An 18,073-nucleotide genomic window follows, 5' to 3' on the forward strand; every position below is an offset into this window, starting at 1 on the left:
TGCTACTGGACAAAATTTATTTTTCCATTTTTTAAAAAGTAAATTTAATCGCTTTTAAGAGATTTATTTCTTTGAGAGAGAGAGTTACAGAGAGGAGAGAGAGAGAAAAAAAGAGAGAGAGAAAGAGTCTTCCATCTGCTGGCTCACTCCCCAAATGGCCGCAACGGCTGGAGCTGCGCTGATCCGAAGCCAGGAGCCAGGAGCTTCTTCCGGGTCTCCCACGCGGGTGCAGGGCCCAAGCACTTGGGCCATCTTCCCCTGCTTTTGACACTGGACAAATTTGAAAGCAGGAGCGAGAAAGGGACTGGAATGGAGTAGTTTGCACACCTCCCTCCGAGTGACCAGACACGAGTGTAGACCACAGCAAACTCGGCTGTCTTTTCCATACCGAGAGGGACCTTTCGGAAAAGTGCACGGTGACACACCCAAATCCGCTGTGGAGACGGAGCAGCAGTAGTCCACGGGAAAGCAAGAAGAGACAAACAAAGGAGCAGAAACCAAAGATACAACGTGGCAGACTTAACCCTTAACATTTGTCAGTATAACCAGGTCGCGCAAACAGAAGGCAGAGACTGGCAGAGTGGAGAAAGGGTTAAATTATGCTGCTCACAACAGACTCAGTGCAGGGGCCAGTGCTGTGCCTCCGTGGGTTACGCCCCACCTGTGACACCTGCATCCCACCTGAGCTGGTGCCAGCCTCAGCTGCTCTACTCCAATCCAGCTACCTGCTCACGCGCCTGGGGGAGCAGCAGCAGAAGGCCTGGGTGCTTGGGCCCTGCACCCACATAGGCCTATAGGGAGTTCCCAGCCCCTGCCATTGCGGCTATCGGGAGAAACCAGTGGATGGGTGATCTCTCTCTTCCCCCTTCTCTGTAACTCTTTCAAATAAATAAATACGTTTTAAAAATCGAGTAACATAGGTATGTTGGAAGTAAAACAACAGCAGAAGATATACCACATGAACACTGCAAACATCGGTCAACCAGAAAGAGAGAAAACCAGCAAACCTGACACTGAAGCAGGAATGGTTCCACTGCACGTGAGAAAGCAGGCGTTAGAGCCCAGAGGACTGTTGTGATAGAGGGACTTTCTGTAAGGAATCAACCACTAGAACAAGCAATCCTAAATCTGCGGGCACCAGACACAGCCTCAGAATACACAAAGTGAACCGAACTGAACAGGGAAACAGGCAAATCAACATTTTTAGCTGAAGACTTCCACTCCTCTCAACACTGACGGAATTTCTAGACAGAAAAGCAGTCTGGGAGTGGATCTAAAGCCAGCAGTGGGGCCAGTGTTGTGGCCACTGCCTGGTCCTGGCATCTCATACAATTTTAAGTTTTTAGCCAGTTGGGTTGCTGAAGGTCAGCCACAGCACTTCACCCATGCGTGGTGAGAGGCCAGCAGGGAGGCCGGAGTGTCGCCCTCGCCAGTCTCATCGGGTTTGTGGCCCCTGCAGCGGAAGAGAGAGGAAGAGAAGGCAGAGTGGCTTCCAGAACCAAGGACTGAAGAGCTCACTGAAACCGGAGAAAAGATTTTCAAAACCATGAAGCCGCTGGCACTGGTCCACAGGACAAGCAGCCAATGCAGACGCATCTGTTTGGGAGGAGCCGTGACTCATCAAGTGCAGCAGGGGGCAGACAGCCCTCAGATGGGGAGGACGCACCTCCAACTGCTTACCTATTCAGGGCTTACTGTCCAGAATGCAGTAACAAATAATACAAATAAAAAATAGGCCAATTAAGAATGGTCAGACGGTCCCATCCATCAGGGAAATGCAAATCAAGACCACAACGCGGGATCGCCTCACCCCAGGAGGCGCTACCACACACACAACAGAGCCAATGCTGGCGAGGACGTGGGGCGGGGGGACCCTAACTGTAAATGGGAACGGTTATGTGGAGAGCAGCACGGAGCCGTACGACCCGGCAGTCCCACACCTGGGTGTGTCTCCAAAGGAAAAGAGACATCGGCTCTCACATCTATTGCAGCACCGTTCACAACGGCCGAGATAAAGCGCCAACGTGGAGAGGCCGACGCCGTGGCACAGGTTAACAAGCCTTCACCTGCGGCACCGGCATTCCATATGGGCATGGGTTTGAGTCCTGGCTGCTCCACTACTGATCCACTCCCTGCTCACGTGCCTGGGAAAGCAGTGGAAGATGGCTCAAGTCCTCAGGCCCCTGCACCCATGTGGGAGACCCAGAAGAAGCTCCTGGCTTTGGTCTGGCCCAGCCCTGGCCACTGTGGCCACGTGGGGAGTGAACTAGCAGATGAAAGCTCGGTCTCTTCCTCTCAAAATAAATATCCTTTAAGGGGCTGGACTGTGGCGCAGCAGGTTAATGCTCCACCTGAGGTGCCGGCATCCCATATGGGTGCCAGTTCGAGTCCCAGCTGCTCCTCTTGCAATGCAGCTCTCTGCTATGGCCTGAGAGAGCAGTGGGTGGTCCAAGCACTTGGGCCCCTGCACCTGTATGAGAGACTAGGAAGAAGCTCCTGACTTCGGACAAGTCCAGGTCTGGCCGTTGTGGCCATTTGGGGAGTGACCCAGTGGACAGATGGAAGACCTTTCTGTCTCTCCCTGTCTGTAACTCTACCTCTCAAATAGATAAAAATCTTAAAAAAAAAAAAAGTTCATGGGCAAATGGGACTTAGAAATATGAGTTTGGCGGTGTCTGGCATAGTGCTTAAGCCACAGTTTGGGATGCCCAGTTCATGTATACCCTGGCGAGCAGGTGATGGCTCAAGTGGTTGGGGCCTTACCGCCGACAGAGGAGGCCTGGATTGAGTTCCTGGCTCCTGATTTTGGCCTGGCCCAGTCTGGGCTGTTGTGGGTATCTGGGGAATGAACCAGCAGATGGCAGCCCTGTCTCCTTACCTCTCAAATTACTAGATAAAATGAACAAGAACATACCCAGAGTGGGAGACACTGCCTGGCTGTCAGATATTTGATGAGAGACTCACACCTAGAACACACAGAGTCCTTATAGCTCAGTAAGGAAGACAAACTACTTAAGATGGCAAATCTGCTTAATATTTCTCCAAGAATACATGCAAACGTCCAGCTCATGAAGAGATGCTCAGTGTCATCAGTTATCAGGAAAATGCAAGCAAACCCGTGAGCTCCCACTTCAAGCCAGTCAGGGTCTGACCGGCAGACTCCCGTGTGGTGGACGTGGAGAAGCCAGAGGTGGACAGACCGGCAGCTTCTCCAGGGCTGAGCACGTCCTCTAAGAGCCGTCTCCAGCCCAGCTCCCTGCTCATGCTCCCGGGAAGGCAGCAGAAGGCGGCCCCAGTACTTGGGCTTCTGCCAGCCTTGTGGGGTCCCGGTGGAGCTCCGGGCTCTGCTGTGGCCTGGCTCAGCCCTGGCTGTTGCAGCCACTTGGGGAGTGAACCAAGGAATGGAAGATTTCTGTCTGCATCTCTGTCTGTGTCACTCTGGCTTTCAAATAAACAAATGTTTTCTTCAAAGTATGTAATAAATTATTCACTCATAAAAGGACGGAGTACTGATACCTGCCACAGCCGAAGAAGCCACAGAAAGCAGAGCCTGTGTGGTCCCGGTGGGACCCAGTTCCGAGGAGGGAAATACACAGACCAGTGGCTGTGTGTGGCAGGGGAGAGCAGGTAGGGAGGTGATCAACGAGCTGAGAAACCGATAGTGGTGATGGCTGCATATAACTCGAGACTAAAATCCCCTGGGTTGGGGCCACCACCTGCACTGTCGTCATCCCATACGGGCGCCAGTTTGAGTCCCGGCTGCTCCACTTCCAGTCCAGCTCTCTGTGATGGCCTGGGAAAGCAGAAGACAACCCAAGCGCTTGGGCCCCTGCACCCATGTGAGAGACCCGTAAGAAGCTCCTGGCTCCTGGCTTCAGATTGGCCCAGCTCTAGCCATTGTGTCCATTTGGGAAGTGAACCAGCAAATGGAAGACCTGTCTCTCTCTGCCTGTCTAACTCTGCTGTTCAAATAAATAATAAATCTTTAAAAAACCACAAACAACCACGTGGTTACATATTTTAAATGGGTGACATGTATGGCTCATGAATTGTATTTAAAACTTATTTTTTTAAAAAGGCATATGGACTGAAAAGAAAGAAAGAAAAACTATCCCTATTTGCAGAGGAAATGACTGTCTTCATAGGAAATCCAACAGAATTTTAAAAGTGCATAAAACTGATAGTGGATAAAAATCAACCCCATGTACTAATGACAAACAGGTGTGGTCCAGAATAAGAACACCACCATTTACCATCACCCCAAGAGATGTGGATGTCGTAGGTACAAGCCTACAAAATGCAGACCACAAGACATTGATGAAATCAGAGACCGAGATAGCAATGCAGAGGCTGCGTGCTGGACCCAGGGGCGGGGGGCGGGGGGCGGGGGTCAGCGCGGCAGAGGAGTCGCGACTTCCCAAACCCATCTGGAGGGTTAAACCCCAGCAGGGGGCAGGCGTGTGGCCTCGGGACACCTGCATCCTGCTGAAGTGCACCTGGGAGGCAGCAGGCGGCGGCTCAAGCCCTCGAGCCCTCGCTGCCCACGCCAGGGACCTGGGTGGAGTTCCAGGGCTCCGGCTCCGGCTCCGGCCTGGCCCGGCCCAACTGCAGTTCCAGGGCTCCGGCTCCGGCCTGGCCCGGCCCATCTGCAGTTCCAGGGCTCCGGCTCCGGCTCCAGCCTGGCCCGGCCCATCTGCAGTTCCAGGGCTCCGGCTCCGGCTCCAGCCTGGCCCGGCCCATCTGCAGTTCCAGGGCTCCGGCTCCGGCTCCGGCTCCGGCTCCGGCTCCGGCCCGGCCCGGCCCATCTGCAGCAGGCATTTGAGGAGTGAAACAGCAGATGACAGATCTTGCCTTTCTCATAAAAATACATAAAATTCCAGCCATGCTTTTCTTATGGACAAGTCATTTAAAAATGTACACGAAAGGGCAAAGAACCAGAATGGCTCCACCCTCCTTGCAGAAGGGAGTAGGACCCCTAAGGCCCACCTCATGGCTACCGTTCTGAAGCAAGTGTGACGCTGGGAGGGGACAGTGGCTTTGATCAATGGCACAGACCTGCAAGTGCGCCCGACACTTTCTGGAGGAGCGCAACTCACGTCCCTGGGCAGGGGCGGCCTCTCCAGCGTGCGGATCGGGAGACGGGAACAAGCCCAGGCCTCGCGTCCCACAGAAATCACGCCCCACCCCCCAAAAACCTCCCTCCATTTGCAGAAGTCCTAACGCTATCCTCCACGTGGATCATGGACTTAACGTACACCTGCTAACACGCCCAAGGAAAACACCAGCAGAAACGCGAGGCTCGGCTCGGAAAGCATAAACCGCAGAGGGAAAACCACACCTGGGCTCCAGCAAAGCAAAACTTCTGCCCTTCGGAAGACCTTGGGTGATGAGGGGACAAACTCACAAAAACAAACAGCCCAATCACAACACAGGCAGAGAGACAGGCAGGTCACGAAGGCAAGCTCCTTAGCCACCGCCTAGAGTGGTAAACACTTTTATTTTGTCATAGCCACACACACACAGGACCTCCCTGGCTGGCTCTAGGACACGCCCACCAAGAACCCGGCCACCGCCTGGCCCTGGCGCTCGTCCCCTGCTCTGGAATGCTCTCCCCGCCTCCCCCACAAGATCAGCTCAGCTGTTCTCCCCAACACGGCCGGGCCGGTGAGCGGCCCGTGAGGGGCCAGAGCTCAGAGGTGAAGGCAAAGCTCTAAGGCCTGGGCGTCGGCCTCGGGCATCAGCCTCCTCTGCTCTCAGCCCCACTCTAGTTCCTGGGGGAGACCGGGCGGAAAGGACAGCTGTCCCTGCTGGGGCAGAGTCCTGTGACGGCAGCACAAGGCTCTGGTTGGGCCACTCCGCATGGCTTTCGCCTCCAGTCCCATGGAGTCAGCAACGGGCTTTTCTGCAGGGCCTCCCAGGGGACCACAGCTCGTAACCAGCCCTGGATCCGGATCCCAGGGCTCCCCGTCTGTGGGGACCAACTGCAGAAGCCCGGGCACTGGCTGGCTTGTGTGGGTGCAGAACACACGCCGGGAAGGGGCCCCTCGGGCACTGAGCAGTCAGGAGCTGCCTTCCAGCTGCCGCTGGGGTGCTCACAAGCCATTCCCCGCCCCCAAAGCAGACAGGTGACAGGTGAGGTGACAAAGCCCGGGAGCCTCCTGAGTGACAATGAATTCTTTAATTTATTGCCCACGAGGGAACCGCAAGTCCCTGAGCTGCTGGGCAACTCTCACTCGGAGCAGGCCCAGCGCTCAGATGCCACCTCCTGCCCACCAGGGGTCCAGAGCCAGGCCTGGGTGTGCCGTGCACACCGGCGCCACGCATCACTTGGCCAGCTCCTCGGCCACCACTTTGCGCATCTTGTCCTTGAGGTAGGCGCCCTTCTGCCATTCAGACTTGAGTTCCAGCCACTCGTAGTAGGGGACCTGCAGGGGACGACAGGTCATGTGGTGGGGGCCTCCTGGGTGACCCCTGGCTCTGCACACCTGCCTCTTGAACCCCTTGTCCTCAGGGACCGCCCTGGCACTGCAGCCAATGCGTGGGGAGGCTCTGGCTGTTAGTGCCAGACGGGTCTGCAAACCACCAGGCCCAAGGAAGCTTCTGGATTTTAAAGGGTGAACAGGAATCACAGGCCAAAGAACGTCCCAGGAGATGTGTGCAGCCCACGGAGCTGGCAGTCTGGCAGGTGAGGGCTCAGCGCCAGGCCAGGCCCACCTTTCTGCTCCTGGTCAGTCAGCGGCGGCCTGGGTCTTGCTGGCCTGCCCCTCCCCAGGAAGAGGCCTGACCACGGGGCAGGTGGAGTGGGGCCCAGGGCAGCTCAGGGCCCAGGCCAGGCACCGTCCCCACTCTGGTTCTAGGCTGAGGACTTCCCTTGGGCAGTGACCACCACCCAGCAGACACTCACATCCACCACCAGGAAGCCTGCGGCCAGCAGGTGGCGCCGGGCCAGGACAAAGCGGCCCAGCAGGTCCTTGCTGCGGCTGTTGTAGCTGGGGAACTCCCACCTCAGGAAGGCGAGCCTGGCGGGAAGAGGGAGTGGGAGTCTGATGAGTGCTCCCTCTCCCGTCCTGGGAGGAGGGAGAGACAGCAGAGACAAGAGAGCCACCTGCGGCCTGGGTCAAGAGCTGCTGGGCCCCGTGGCTTTCACCAGGGCGGCAACCGGGGGGATCTGGCCACCCACCTCTTAGCTCCCAGGGGCAGCGGCTGGCCCCCAGCCGGCTGGGCAAGGTGAGGTGCCACAAAGTCCCTCAGAGGCAGGAACTGACCGTCGGCGTCCAGCAGCACCTCTGCGTCTGGGGAGGCACGCGTGTGAGCGCACGTGGCAGGTCCCTGAGCTGCCCCGTCCCCTCCCCCATCCCAGGAAGGATGGACAGGAACCCCAGGGTCTGGATGGGTCCTACCACGAGGGCAGCACTAGACGAGTCTAATTCAGACTCAGGCCCCGGGGAGCTGGGGGTGTGCTCACCCAGCACCCAGCCGTACTGCGTGGCCACCTCGAAGCTGCCCCGGTCGGCGCCCCCCAGCAGCCCCTTCAGCGTCTCCTGCAGCTCCTTCTGCAAGGGGGTCACCTTCTGGTCGGGGGCCGGGGGCCTGGGGGCCACGGCCAGGGCCGGCAGCAGGGGGCCGGAATACTCGGGGTGCTCCAGGCGGGCCGTGGCGTTGATGTGCAGCAGCTTCTGGAAGGTGCTCTGGTCCTTAGGAGACCTGGCCCCTGGGGAGGAGCACAGCGGAGGGAGGCGGGCTGAGGCCAGGAAGCCCCAGAGGGCAGGCAGTGGCCACCACCCCGCCCAGCGCCTGAGGTCAGGAGGCAGCAGCCACGGCCTGTGCTCACAGGCACTCCAGGAACAGGGCCACGGCTGGGAACCCACCACGGCCTTCCCCGGCTCTACGTAAGCAGGGCAGCCTGCGGCTCACCGAGAAGCGGGGTGTGGAATCCAGGGCGGAGGACAGCGTGGAGTTGTGCCTCCCGCACCTGCTGCAGCACACACAGAGCCCACACCAGGTCCACCTGCAGAGCCGGCTCCAGGCTCGCCAGCGCCGGCCCCAGCCTCTCGTGCACCTGGCGGGGAAACCCCTGCAGTGAGGAGAGGCCCCACCCCGTGCGCTCCTGGGAGAGGAGCACCTGAGGCGGCAGCCAATGGGAAGGGGTTGGGGGGACGAGGGGCCGTACCAGGCTGAAGAACTCCTCCTCTCGCTCTGGACGGAAGTTCAGGCGGGCAAAAGCCAGCAGCACGCTGCACAGTTGAGGCAGGGTGACGTCCTGGGCTCTGTTCAGGATGTGCTGGGCCGGTCAGGGGCGGCAGAGGACAGGATGAGCTCCCAGCCAGCAGCACTGCTCCTGCCTGGCTCGGAGTCTGAGGGTGGCCAGGGCTGCCCCCCGCCCCCTGCATGAGTGCCCCTGAACCGCAGGCACAGGTGGTTGAGGGCAGTGACAGGAGAGGCACACGTGGGCGTCTCCCCACACAGTCCATTCGGGGGTGGGCGGCAGGTCAGGAGGGTTCTGAGCAGACCCTCAGCCCCAGCCTCGTGGAAGCAGGACGTTCAGTGAGAACACAAGACCGCGCCACGTGTCCACCACTGAGCAGCAAGCGCCTCTCCCACACAAGCTGAAACATCTCAACTGGCAGCCCTGTGAGCCTCCCTGACCAGCTTGGCTTCCCCGGTCCACTGGCTCCCCACGGAACCCGGAGCCAGCTCTCAGTTCACCTGGACAAAGGCCTCGAACAGGGGCAGGTTGAGCCACTTGAGGAAGGCGAAGGACTTGGCGCAGCGGGCCACCTCGGCGGGGGTCAGGCTGGGCAGGAGTGGCAGCAGGTCAGTGGCCAGGCGCTGGGCCACCTGGGTCTGGTGGAAGCTCAGCTTGCCTTCGGGACAGAGCAGAGCACGGGCTTAGACCCCCCGTGCCCTCAGCTCCAGGGCTCCGTGTCTGCGACCAAACTTATCCCTGAGCCCGAGTGCGGGGCAGGGCCCATGAGCCGCATGTTTCTGTGGCAGCCTTCTGGGCCAGCGCCCGCCACGGCAGGCAGGTGCCGAATTTGACACGGCTGCAGGTGCGTGCCAGCCAGCGCCTCACCGTAGGCGTAGGTCAGGTCCAGGAGCACACTCTTGGTCAGCGGGAAGGGCTTCTGCACCAGGTGGTAGGAGATGGCCCGCAGCAGGGGCACCGACCGCCGGCCCTGTGCCGCCAGCGTCACCAGCACCTTCCTCATCTCTTCGGGGCCAAACTGCTCCACCAGCTCCAGGCACTGTCAACCACAGCCGTGCAGGGGTCAGCCCGGTGGCCAGAGGCAGCGGGGACGAGCTGGGGGCAGGGGTCCCATCCAGTGCAGCCCCTGTGAGACAGCAACTGGGCCTGAGCTGACCCAGCATGGGCTCAGCTGTGCAGGGCCAGCCTCCCGCCCGCCCTGGGCCCAGAACCCCTGTCCGCAGCCAAACTTATCCCCAGGCCCCAGAGTGGGGGACCTGGGGCCCATGAACTGCAGAGCTCACTGTGGCAGCCACCTGGCCAGCCCACACCACCACAGGCCGGGGCTGAATTTGACTTGACTGCAGGGGCCGCCCAGGGCTGGCCTGTGCCCGGCCAGTGCCTCTGGGCCACTGCTGGGACGTCTGCTCTGCTGCCTCTCGAGATCACGCCGTGCTGGATTCACAGTTACAGAGTGGCCACCCGCAGCCCTCTGCCTCACAGGACTGTCACCCAGGGAACAGCTGCACAGCCCCCAGGGCACGGCTGGGTGTCAGGCGTGTGAGCCCCGTACCTTGTCTTCCAGGCGGTTCATCAGCGACTCTGAGAGGTGCCCTGCCTTCATCATCAAGGTCACTGCCGTGCGGCCATCGTCGATCTCTGTCCAGCGCCTCTCCAGGTGCACGAGCAGCTCGGCCAGCAGCTCCTGGGAGTGCGGCTCCCGCGTGGAGGCAGCGCAGGCCTCGGCCAGGAAGGCCAGGTGCTTGTACCTGAGCCTCCGCATGCGCCAGCGCACTTCCTGCTCCACCGACCGCAGCTCCTTGGAAGCCTCAGGCAGCTCCAGCGCATACAGGCTCCGCAGCAGCCTCACGAGGGTCCCGTGCCACACGGAGCTGATCTGCGCGGGGCAGGACAGAGGCCCGTCACAGGTGGCTCCCCTGGCCCTGCAGCAGGGCAGGAGGCGTCGCTGGGATTTCCTAGCCCTCCTCAGGACAGTTCACTCCCGCCCCGCTCTGCCAGGCCTGGTGCCCTGCAGAGGTGCTCAGTCTCAGGTGCCTGTGCCCTCCCTGCGTGCGGGAAAGCCCCGACCCAGCCCGACGCTGAGGCTTCTCGGGCAGGGAAGCCAGCAGCACCTCCGAGCGGGGTCTCTCCAGGGGCCGCCCCCTTGCCTGGCCTGTGAGATGCCAGCAGCCCAGGCGGCATCCATTAGCAGGAAGCAAAGGCGGGGCTGCTCTCCCGGTGCCAGAGCTTTTAGAGCCGCGCAGGTCTGGAACCTGTGCCCACTCGGTTACTGGAGAGGCCGAGGCTGCCATGCAGGGCGCGTGTCTGGGCCCCACCCCGCCTCCTGGGAGACAGATGTGCCTGGCGTCCCAGCACGGGTCCCCAGCCCCCCGCCTGCCACCTGTGACAGCGGACAAGCCGGCGCCACCCTAGTCTCAGCAGGAAACAGGATCGCACGCAGACGCTCTGCTCCCACTGCTCCCTCCTCCCACCCGGCACCGCAACGTCCAGCGTCAACCACACCAGTGCCAGGCACAACTACAGCCCGAGAGCGGAGTCGGGCTTCACCTGCCGCAGGTCCCCCGTGTGCACCCTGCTCGCCGGCTGTCACCGAGGCCGGTGAGGGCCTGTGAGGACGAGCCGAGAAGTCCCACCTGGCTGCTGACCAGCTGGAGGAGCTGCTGAAAGCGGGCGTCCTGCCTCAGCGAGGCCTTGTCCTCCGGCTTCTCGGCCAGCAGGCGAGCGACTCGGATGAGCATGATGGCCGGGTGGTTGTGGTGCAGGCTGTGACCGCCACCCAGCAGCTCCAGAAGCTGCCCCGGCCTGGTGGCCTTCTCGATGAGCTGGTCCACCTCCGGGTGCTCCGGGTAGGGGGTGAACACCTGCTCCTTCTCCACCAGCTCCGTCAAGGAACCCGGGGAGTGGGAGCTGAAGCAGGCGGCCGGGGAGGTCAGGGCCTTCTGGGCCACCCCGGCAAGGCGAAGCCGGCTCACCGGGGCCGCGGCAGGGGCGAGGCGGGCGGCCTCTCTCAGGAGGCACGTGCACCGCTTCACCAGGCGGGCAGCCATGGTGGCCTGGCGGGGAGATTTCTACCACAGCGACTCCAGAGCCCTGGAGGGAGAAAGCAGAAAGGGCCGTCCCGAGTCACCACAACGGAAACGGAGGCACAGCTGTCCTCTGCAAGTCAGCTTTACCCCCCGCCCCGCCCTTCTCAGATACTAGCCCCGCGTACGTGACAGTATCGTACGTGACAGTATCGTCTGGAGCAAAAATCGAGGGCGTCTGTTTCGGTATGGAGCGCACAGACCCAAGGGCAGAGCATCACAGCCGGCGGGGGGGCTTCCAGTCCACCGAGGAGGGGGCCAGCGCCTCAGACTCCCAGGTCTGCCCGAGGCCTGCAGGGGGTCTGCCGACGCCCGAGAAGCACTGACGTAGCCCATGGTAACCAGGACTAAGGGTCACTGGCTCCCAGACAAGAGGACACGCCGTCAGTCAGAACCCCGGAGAGCCCAGGACACACAGCTCCTGGAGCTTCCGTGTGTAGACCTCAACAACACAAACACGGAGTGAACCGCCCAAACCACGGTGGTCACAGCTTTTCTGTGTTGTTGTTCAAGAGTCACAGAGAGAGAGAAACGTCTTCCACCTGCTGGCTGCAAGGGGCAGAGCTGGGCCGAGCTGGAGCCAGGAGCTGCCTCCCGGTCCCCCATGTGGGTGCAGGGGCCCAAGGACTTGGGCCATCTGCTGCTGCTTTCCCAGGCTCATTAGCAGGCAGCTGGATCAGAAGTGGAGCAGCCGGGACTCAGACCAGAGCCGATACGGGATGCCGGCGCTGTGGTGAAGCAGGCACAGCCCCGGGATCACATCTCAATCTACTCACTTCTCGCTCTGACATCAACGAGCACAGCCGCCCAACCCAACCTCGCCCGGCCAGCTTGTGGCGCAGCAGGCTAAGACGCCACCTGCCACCTGCCCCCTTCCGGTGGAGCTCCCCGCTAACGCACCCGGGACGGCCCCTGCGCCCATGTGGGAGACCTGGGTGGAGTCCAGGCTCCTGGCTTACCCCTCGCAGAGCCCACCCACTGCGATCATCTGGGGAGTGAACCAACGGATGGAAGATTCTAACTCGGCCTTTCAAAGAAATCATAATCCTTATTTTTTTTTTTTTTAAAAGCGCTCCACAACGTGGCTCGGAATCATCTTCCCAGTTTCCTCTCTTCTCCCTCCCCAGTCGGATGAGGCCTCGCACCTCTGTAGGGCGTGAGCCCCGGCGCCCTGCAAAATACACTTTCTCTCTCCAAGTCCTGACCGAACGCCATCTTGCCACCTCGTCCGAGAACCTGTTACATTCCCCGTGACGCTGCCTTTAGCGATTCTACCTGCCAGGCCTGCTCCTGGGAGGTTAAAACCTGACTTCAACTTTACAAAAAGGCAAAAAACGAGGCTCGGCGAGGAGCAAGATTTGCCGAGAGCAACGCCTACATTTCCTGTTTTACAGGTGCCCCCAGAAGCCAGCTCCGGGCAGATCGAGTTCAGAAGTCCGGCTCGGGTTTAGGCAAACACGAGCTCGCTCGGGACACGAGAGGTCAGCAGGGGCAGCGCCTTCCAGGGCGGGCCAGGCCTCGTGGCCCAGCGCGGGAGCTGCGTGCACCCTGGCGGGCAGGCCGAGCTGGAGGCCGGCCCGGCCCACACCGCGCCTTCCGCCCGGGGCCCCGCGCCCCGTCCCCAGGACCCAGCAACCGCTCCCCAGCCTCGCCTTGGGCCCTCAGGAGTCACGCTCCGCAGCCGCTTCTCCCGTGGTGCGAGACCCACTCCGGCCGCACGTCCGCTGACCTCCATCCGTCATCCGCGCCGTCCCTGGCCCATGCGGCGTGGCGCGCCCGCCTACGTCATCAGGAGGCCGCCGGAAGCGAGGCTCGCCGGGCGGTGCCCGGCCGGAAGCCCCGCCCGCCGCCGCCTTCTCGTCGCCGCCATCTTTGCCGTGGGGAGTCTGCGCGGTCGGCGGTGTGGCGAGGGTCGGGCCGTGGGAGCTTAGCGGAGCTAGGGAGGGGAGAAGATGAAGAGCCCGGAAGGCAGGCGGGTGCTTCGGTGCGTCCGCGGTCGGCGGCCCGCCCAGCTGCGTGGAGGCCGTGTGGCGCTGCGCTGGGCCCCGCGGGTCTGGGGTCGCTGCGTGGCGACCAGACCACCCCGGACGGGTCGTGGCAGCCCCAGCGATGAGCCCCGGACCTCACGGTTGAGAAGCAGGATTCTGGGTTTTCAAGTGCGGTCTCCTGATTGGAAGATAGTGACGTTTAAGTAATGACAGCCCCAGGTCACCCACGCGGAATTGGCTGAGGCCCGTGTAGGGACTTAACTAGTTTTCCTTTTTGCAGAACTTTCATTTTCCATGGAATTGGTAATTTCCTGGCTTCCCTCATGAGTCCCTGTACTGACCGCAAACTATCTGGAGTCGTTCACCAGTTGTGTGTCGAAAGAAAAAGCAGATTTAGTTAAGATCAGCATTGGTAACAAAACACCTCCCAGTGGGCAGCGGCAGCCTTGGGGCCAGTCGGGTGGGAGCAGGTGACTGCCCAACCCCAGGCGAGTCAGGTGCACCGGGCCCTGTTTACAGGGAGGACGGGCGAGGGGAGAGCCGTTTGCTTCTTCAGAATTCCAGTGTGGTTATGTGGCATTCAGCACGAGTGACTCCACTTTGGCTTGGGCCAGTCTGGGGACCGGATGCAGGTGCTCAGGCCGAAACGCTGGCCTCCTGCTTCTAACTTGTCTAACGTGCAGTTGTGGCACAGTTTAAATTTTATAGTTTTATTTATTTGAAAGACTACGGAGAGAAGGGGAGAGACAGAGATGTTTCACCCGGCCAGGACTGGGCCAGGCCAAAGCCGGGAGCCAGGAGCTTCATCCAGGTTTCCCGTGGGGGTGGTAGGGGCCCAAGGACTTGTGCCGTCTTCTGCTGCTATTCCCAGACCATTAGCAGGGAACTGGATCGGAAGTGGAGCAGCCGGGACTCAAACCGGCGCCCATGTATGATGCTGGCATCACGGGTGCTGGCTTTGCTCAGGACGCCACAACGCTGGTCTCATCACCAGTTTCATTACTGAAGAAATCTCTCCCTGAGCCGCCTCCTTCCGACGGGGATTCCCACGAGCTGCTCTCTGGGTGGGAGCGTCGCCCTGCAGTCTCCCTGTACCATTATCTTGTGTGTTCTTTGTGCTTTTCTTACCGACTATCTTGCTTCCTGCCTCCTGGATCCCTTTTCATGGTTTATGCCCTGGCTGAGGTGGGGCGTTTCTCCAGTAGCTCCACGAGGAGAGGTTAAGGGCGTGCGGTTTAAAGACCTCCCGGGTCTGAGTGTCTGTCACCGCCTCCGAGGTGCTCGGAGGGTTGGCTGAGCGTGTGTGCGAATCACTTTCTGGTTTTGAAGGCTGGCTCCAGGAGCCCTGGCTTTGGCTTCTCATGCTTCTGGTGAGTCCAGCATCATCTTGGCCCCAGTCCTGGCCTGCGGCAGGACTGTCTTCTGCCTTCCTGCCTTTTTCCATTTTCTTCTTTGTCTCGGAAAGCTTGGGTCTTTTCATCCTCTGTCGCAAGGTTGTTGGTGTTGGTCTGCATCCACTTCCCGAGTGCACTGTGGGCCCTCAATCTCTAAAATGCATGTTTTCAGTTGGGGAGTTTGTTCGTGGCATTTACTTTGTGGAATATTTGCTTTCCTCCACTTCACTGTTCTCTGAAACATTTGGCTGTGTGACTTTCTAATTTTTCTTCTTTTTTTAACCTAATTTTTCTGTACTGTATGTCTTGCTCCTCATCTTATTATTTCTTTTGCTCCACTTTCTGGGAAATGTCCTCAACTTCAGGTTCCTACTTATTTCCTGAAAATTTATTTTCTGCTGTCATACTTTTATTTACCAAGAGCTCATTAAAAAAAAAAATCTATCTATTTGAAAGGTAGAGTGACAGAGAGGGGGAGAGACAAACAGATCTACTGTCTACCGGTTCACTTCCCAAAGTCTCCCGATAGCCAGGGCCAGGTCAGGCTGAAGACACGAGCTAGGAACTCTACCCCGGTCTCCTGGGTGGTGGCAGGAACCTGAGTTCCTGGAACATCATCCACAGCCTTTGCAGGAACAGTAGCAGGAGGCTGGATGGGAAGTGGAGAAGCTGGGACTTGCACCTGCACTCTAATATGGGACACAGGCATCCAAGGGGCAGCTTAGCCCAGTATGGCACAGTGCCTGCTCCAAAGGATTACGGTATGAACATAAGCGCTGAACAAGAGACGCCCAGAGTACATGAAGCAAAAGTTGATAGGACCAAAGGAAGAAGCAGACGTCTCAACAACAATGGTTGAAGACTTCAGTACCTGCTTTTCAATAATGGGTAGAAAAACTGGGTGGAAGATCAACAAGTAAATAGGAGACTTGGAGAATATAAACCAACTAGATGTAGCACGTCTAGAATACTCCACCCAGAAATATTAAGAGTACACATTCTACCCCAGTGCACAAGGAGCATCATCCAGGACAGACCACAGCCTGGCTGTGTTAATTTGCTAGGGGTAGGGGCAGATGTTTAGCCTAGCAGCTGACACCTCCCTCTAATCTTGGGTTACTTGAATTCAGTTCCTGGCTCCAGCTTCGGACTCCAGCTTCGGACTCCAGCTTCCTGCTGTGCAGACTTAGGGGGGCACTGGTGATGGCTGAAGTTGCCGATTCCTGCTGTCCATGTGGGAAGCCCACATTGGGTTCCAGTGCCCAGCTTTGGCTCTGGCCCAGTCCTGGCCATTTTAGGCTTTTGGGGAGCCAACCAGCAGGGGGGGCCTGGCTATTTGTCTCTGTCTCAGATTTTCCAGGGCTTCCATAACAAAGTACCACACACTAAGTGGCTTACAGCAGAAATTTATTACAGTTCTGGAGGCTAAAAGTCGAAGTGTTGTCAAAGTAGGTTCCTTCCTGGGGCTGCAGCAGGGAGTCTGTCTCGTCTGTTAGCTTCTGGTGGCCTTGGACATCCTTGGCCTGTAGGTGGCACTCTCACTGTGTCTGCACGTTGCCTTTCTTTTGGATGTGTCCGTTTGCACATTTCCTCCTTTTATAAGGACACTGGTCAGATTAGGGCCCACCCTAATAACCCCAGCTGGATCACCTGCAAAGACGCTGTCTCAGAAAAAAAAAAATGAATAACCAAAAACAGTCCCATTCATAGGTATGGAGGGGAGGGTAGGAATTTACTACTCTTTTATGGGCTCACAATGCAATACATAATTCTAGGTCATAAAAGCCTCAATAAAGTTAAATGAAAACCACTTCACAATGGAAATGAATTAAAAATCATTAACAGAAGAAATTTGGGACTTCAAAACGTGGAAATTGAAAACACTTTTGTGGTGCAGCAAAAGCAGTGGGTAGAAGGAAATTCATGACTATAAATGTCTATAAAAAAGAAGGTTGCAAGTCAGCAGTCCAGGTCTCCACCTTCAGAAACCTGAAAGGAGGAGAAAGACTGAAACTGAGCTGGAGGAGGGAGGTTAACTGGAGCAGGGTGAAAATCAGTGCAACAGATTCACAGAGAAACCAAAATCGAAAGATCAACAAACTGACCAATCCTTAGCTATAGTGACCAAGAGAAAAAGAGAAGACAAATTTTTAACATCAGGAGCGAAAGAGGGAACAGCTCTACTGACTTACTGAAGTGAGAGGGTTGTGAGGCAGAACTAAGAATGATATGCCAACAAATTAGGTAATCTCACTGAATTGGACAGAAAAATAGAACATCGGAATAGACCTATCACAAGATGTTGATTTAGTATTAAAAAAGTTTTCCGCAAAGCAAATCCCAGGGCCAGATGGTTCACCAGTGAAATCTACCAACTCTTTGAAGAACTAACACCAACCTTTCACACACTTCACGGAACAGGAGAGTGTCTTAACTAAATAGCAGGAGGGAAGGAGTATCATGATAGCAAAACCAAATAAACACTACCAGCAAAGAAGAAACCCACAGGGCCTGAGACCAGTATCTTTTTTTTTTTTAATATTTATTTTCAAGGCACAGTTACAGAGAGGCAGAGGCAGAGGCGAGGCGGGGGTGGGGGACAGAGAGAGAGAGAGAGAGAGAGAGGGGTCTCCCATCTGCTGGTTGACTTCCCAAATGGCTGCAACGGCTGAAGCTGGGCTGATCTGAAATCAAGAGCCAGGAGCTTCTTCCGGGTCTCCCACGCAGGTGCAGGGGCCCAAGGACCTGGGCCATCTGCTGCTGCTTTCCCAGGCCACAGCAGAGAGCTGGATCGGAAGTGGAGCAGCCGGGACTTGAATTGGCGCCCATATGGGATGCTGGTGCTGCAGGCAGCAGCATTGCCCACTATGCCACAACGCTGGCCCCAGAGACCAGTATCTCTTACAAATACTGACCCAGAAATCCTCATTAAGATACCAGCAAGCTGCAGCCAGTAACGTAAGAAGGATTCTACATCGTAACTAAGTGGATTTTTTTTACGTTTTGAAGTTCTATGTGCATGTATTATTTATTTATATATATATATAAAACATAAAAACATTCGTGTTGAACGGACTGCAGGTGCACAGCTGACTTCCTCCCCCACCACCCCACGCCCTATAGTCCAAAGCCAGAGCAGTGAATGAGAGGGTGGCCACTGTGGGTTCCAGCCCCCACTGGGAGCCTGCCTGTGACACAGGCCTCCCAGCTGGAGGGCGAGGGGAGCGGCACTGCCACACACCCCACAGGGGTGGCACTGAGCACTGCTATCTGTTGGTAAAGGATTTCAGGCCCTGAGAATGAGAGAGAATATATTAACACAAAATACCCCTACTTTTTAACCCCACTCAGGACTAGAGAAATTTAATACAAGGCTTCAGATCCATTTACAGTTGCTGCACT

The 18,073-nt window shown here is 57.9% G+C and overlaps 1 protein-coding gene and 2 non-coding genes across 6 annotated transcripts; all 3 read right to left on the reverse strand.

Moving 5' to 3' along the window:
- Nucleotides 1–6,163: 6,163 nt before the first annotated feature.
- FASTKD4 (FASTK mitochondrial RNA regulator 4) lies at nt 6,164–13,414 on the reverse strand. 4 transcript variants are annotated; one of them, XM_051853125.3, is made up of 11 exons: nt 13,019–13,414; nt 10,840–11,296; nt 9,759–10,082; nt 9,074–9,245; nt 8,707–8,864; nt 8,171–8,281; nt 7,915–8,059; nt 7,466–7,711; nt 7,181–7,292; nt 6,905–7,019; nt 6,164–6,425 (listed from the first exon to the last, which is right to left on the reverse strand). In XM_051853125.3, the coding sequence occupies exons 2-11, from the start codon at nt 11,251–11,253 to the stop codon at nt 6,324–6,326; spliced, it is 1,899 nt and encodes a 632-aa protein (XP_051709085.3). In that variant the 5' UTR covers nt 11,254–11,296; nt 13,019–13,414; the 3' UTR covers nt 6,164–6,323. The 4 variants fall into 4 exon arrangements, with proteins under 4 accessions (XP_051709085.3, XP_008260053.4, XP_002713900.4 ...); XM_008261831.5 differs by having other exon boundaries at nt 12,942–13,400; XM_002713854.6 differs by lacking the exon at nt 13,019–13,414 and adding an exon at nt 11,433–11,454.
- LOC127492714 (small nucleolar RNA SNORA5) lies at nt 8,921–9,049 on the reverse strand. The gene has a single exon (XR_007922411.1). It is a non-coding gene; the product is annotated as a small nucleolar RNA SNORA5 (small nucleolar RNA).
- On the reverse strand, nt 9,418–9,551 carry LOC127492715 (small nucleolar RNA SNORA5). The gene has a single exon (XR_007922412.3). It is a non-coding gene; the product is annotated as a small nucleolar RNA SNORA5 (small nucleolar RNA).
- Nucleotides 13,415–18,073: the final 4,659 nt, after the last annotated feature.

Source organism: Oryctolagus cuniculus, chromosome 16 (genome assembly GCF_051225735.1).
Source record: "Oryctolagus cuniculus isolate XC-2025 breed Fujian yellow rabbit chromosome 16, ASM5122573v1, whole genome shotgun sequence".
Taxonomy (NCBI): Eukaryota; Metazoa; Chordata; class Mammalia; order Lagomorpha; family Leporidae; genus Oryctolagus; species Oryctolagus cuniculus.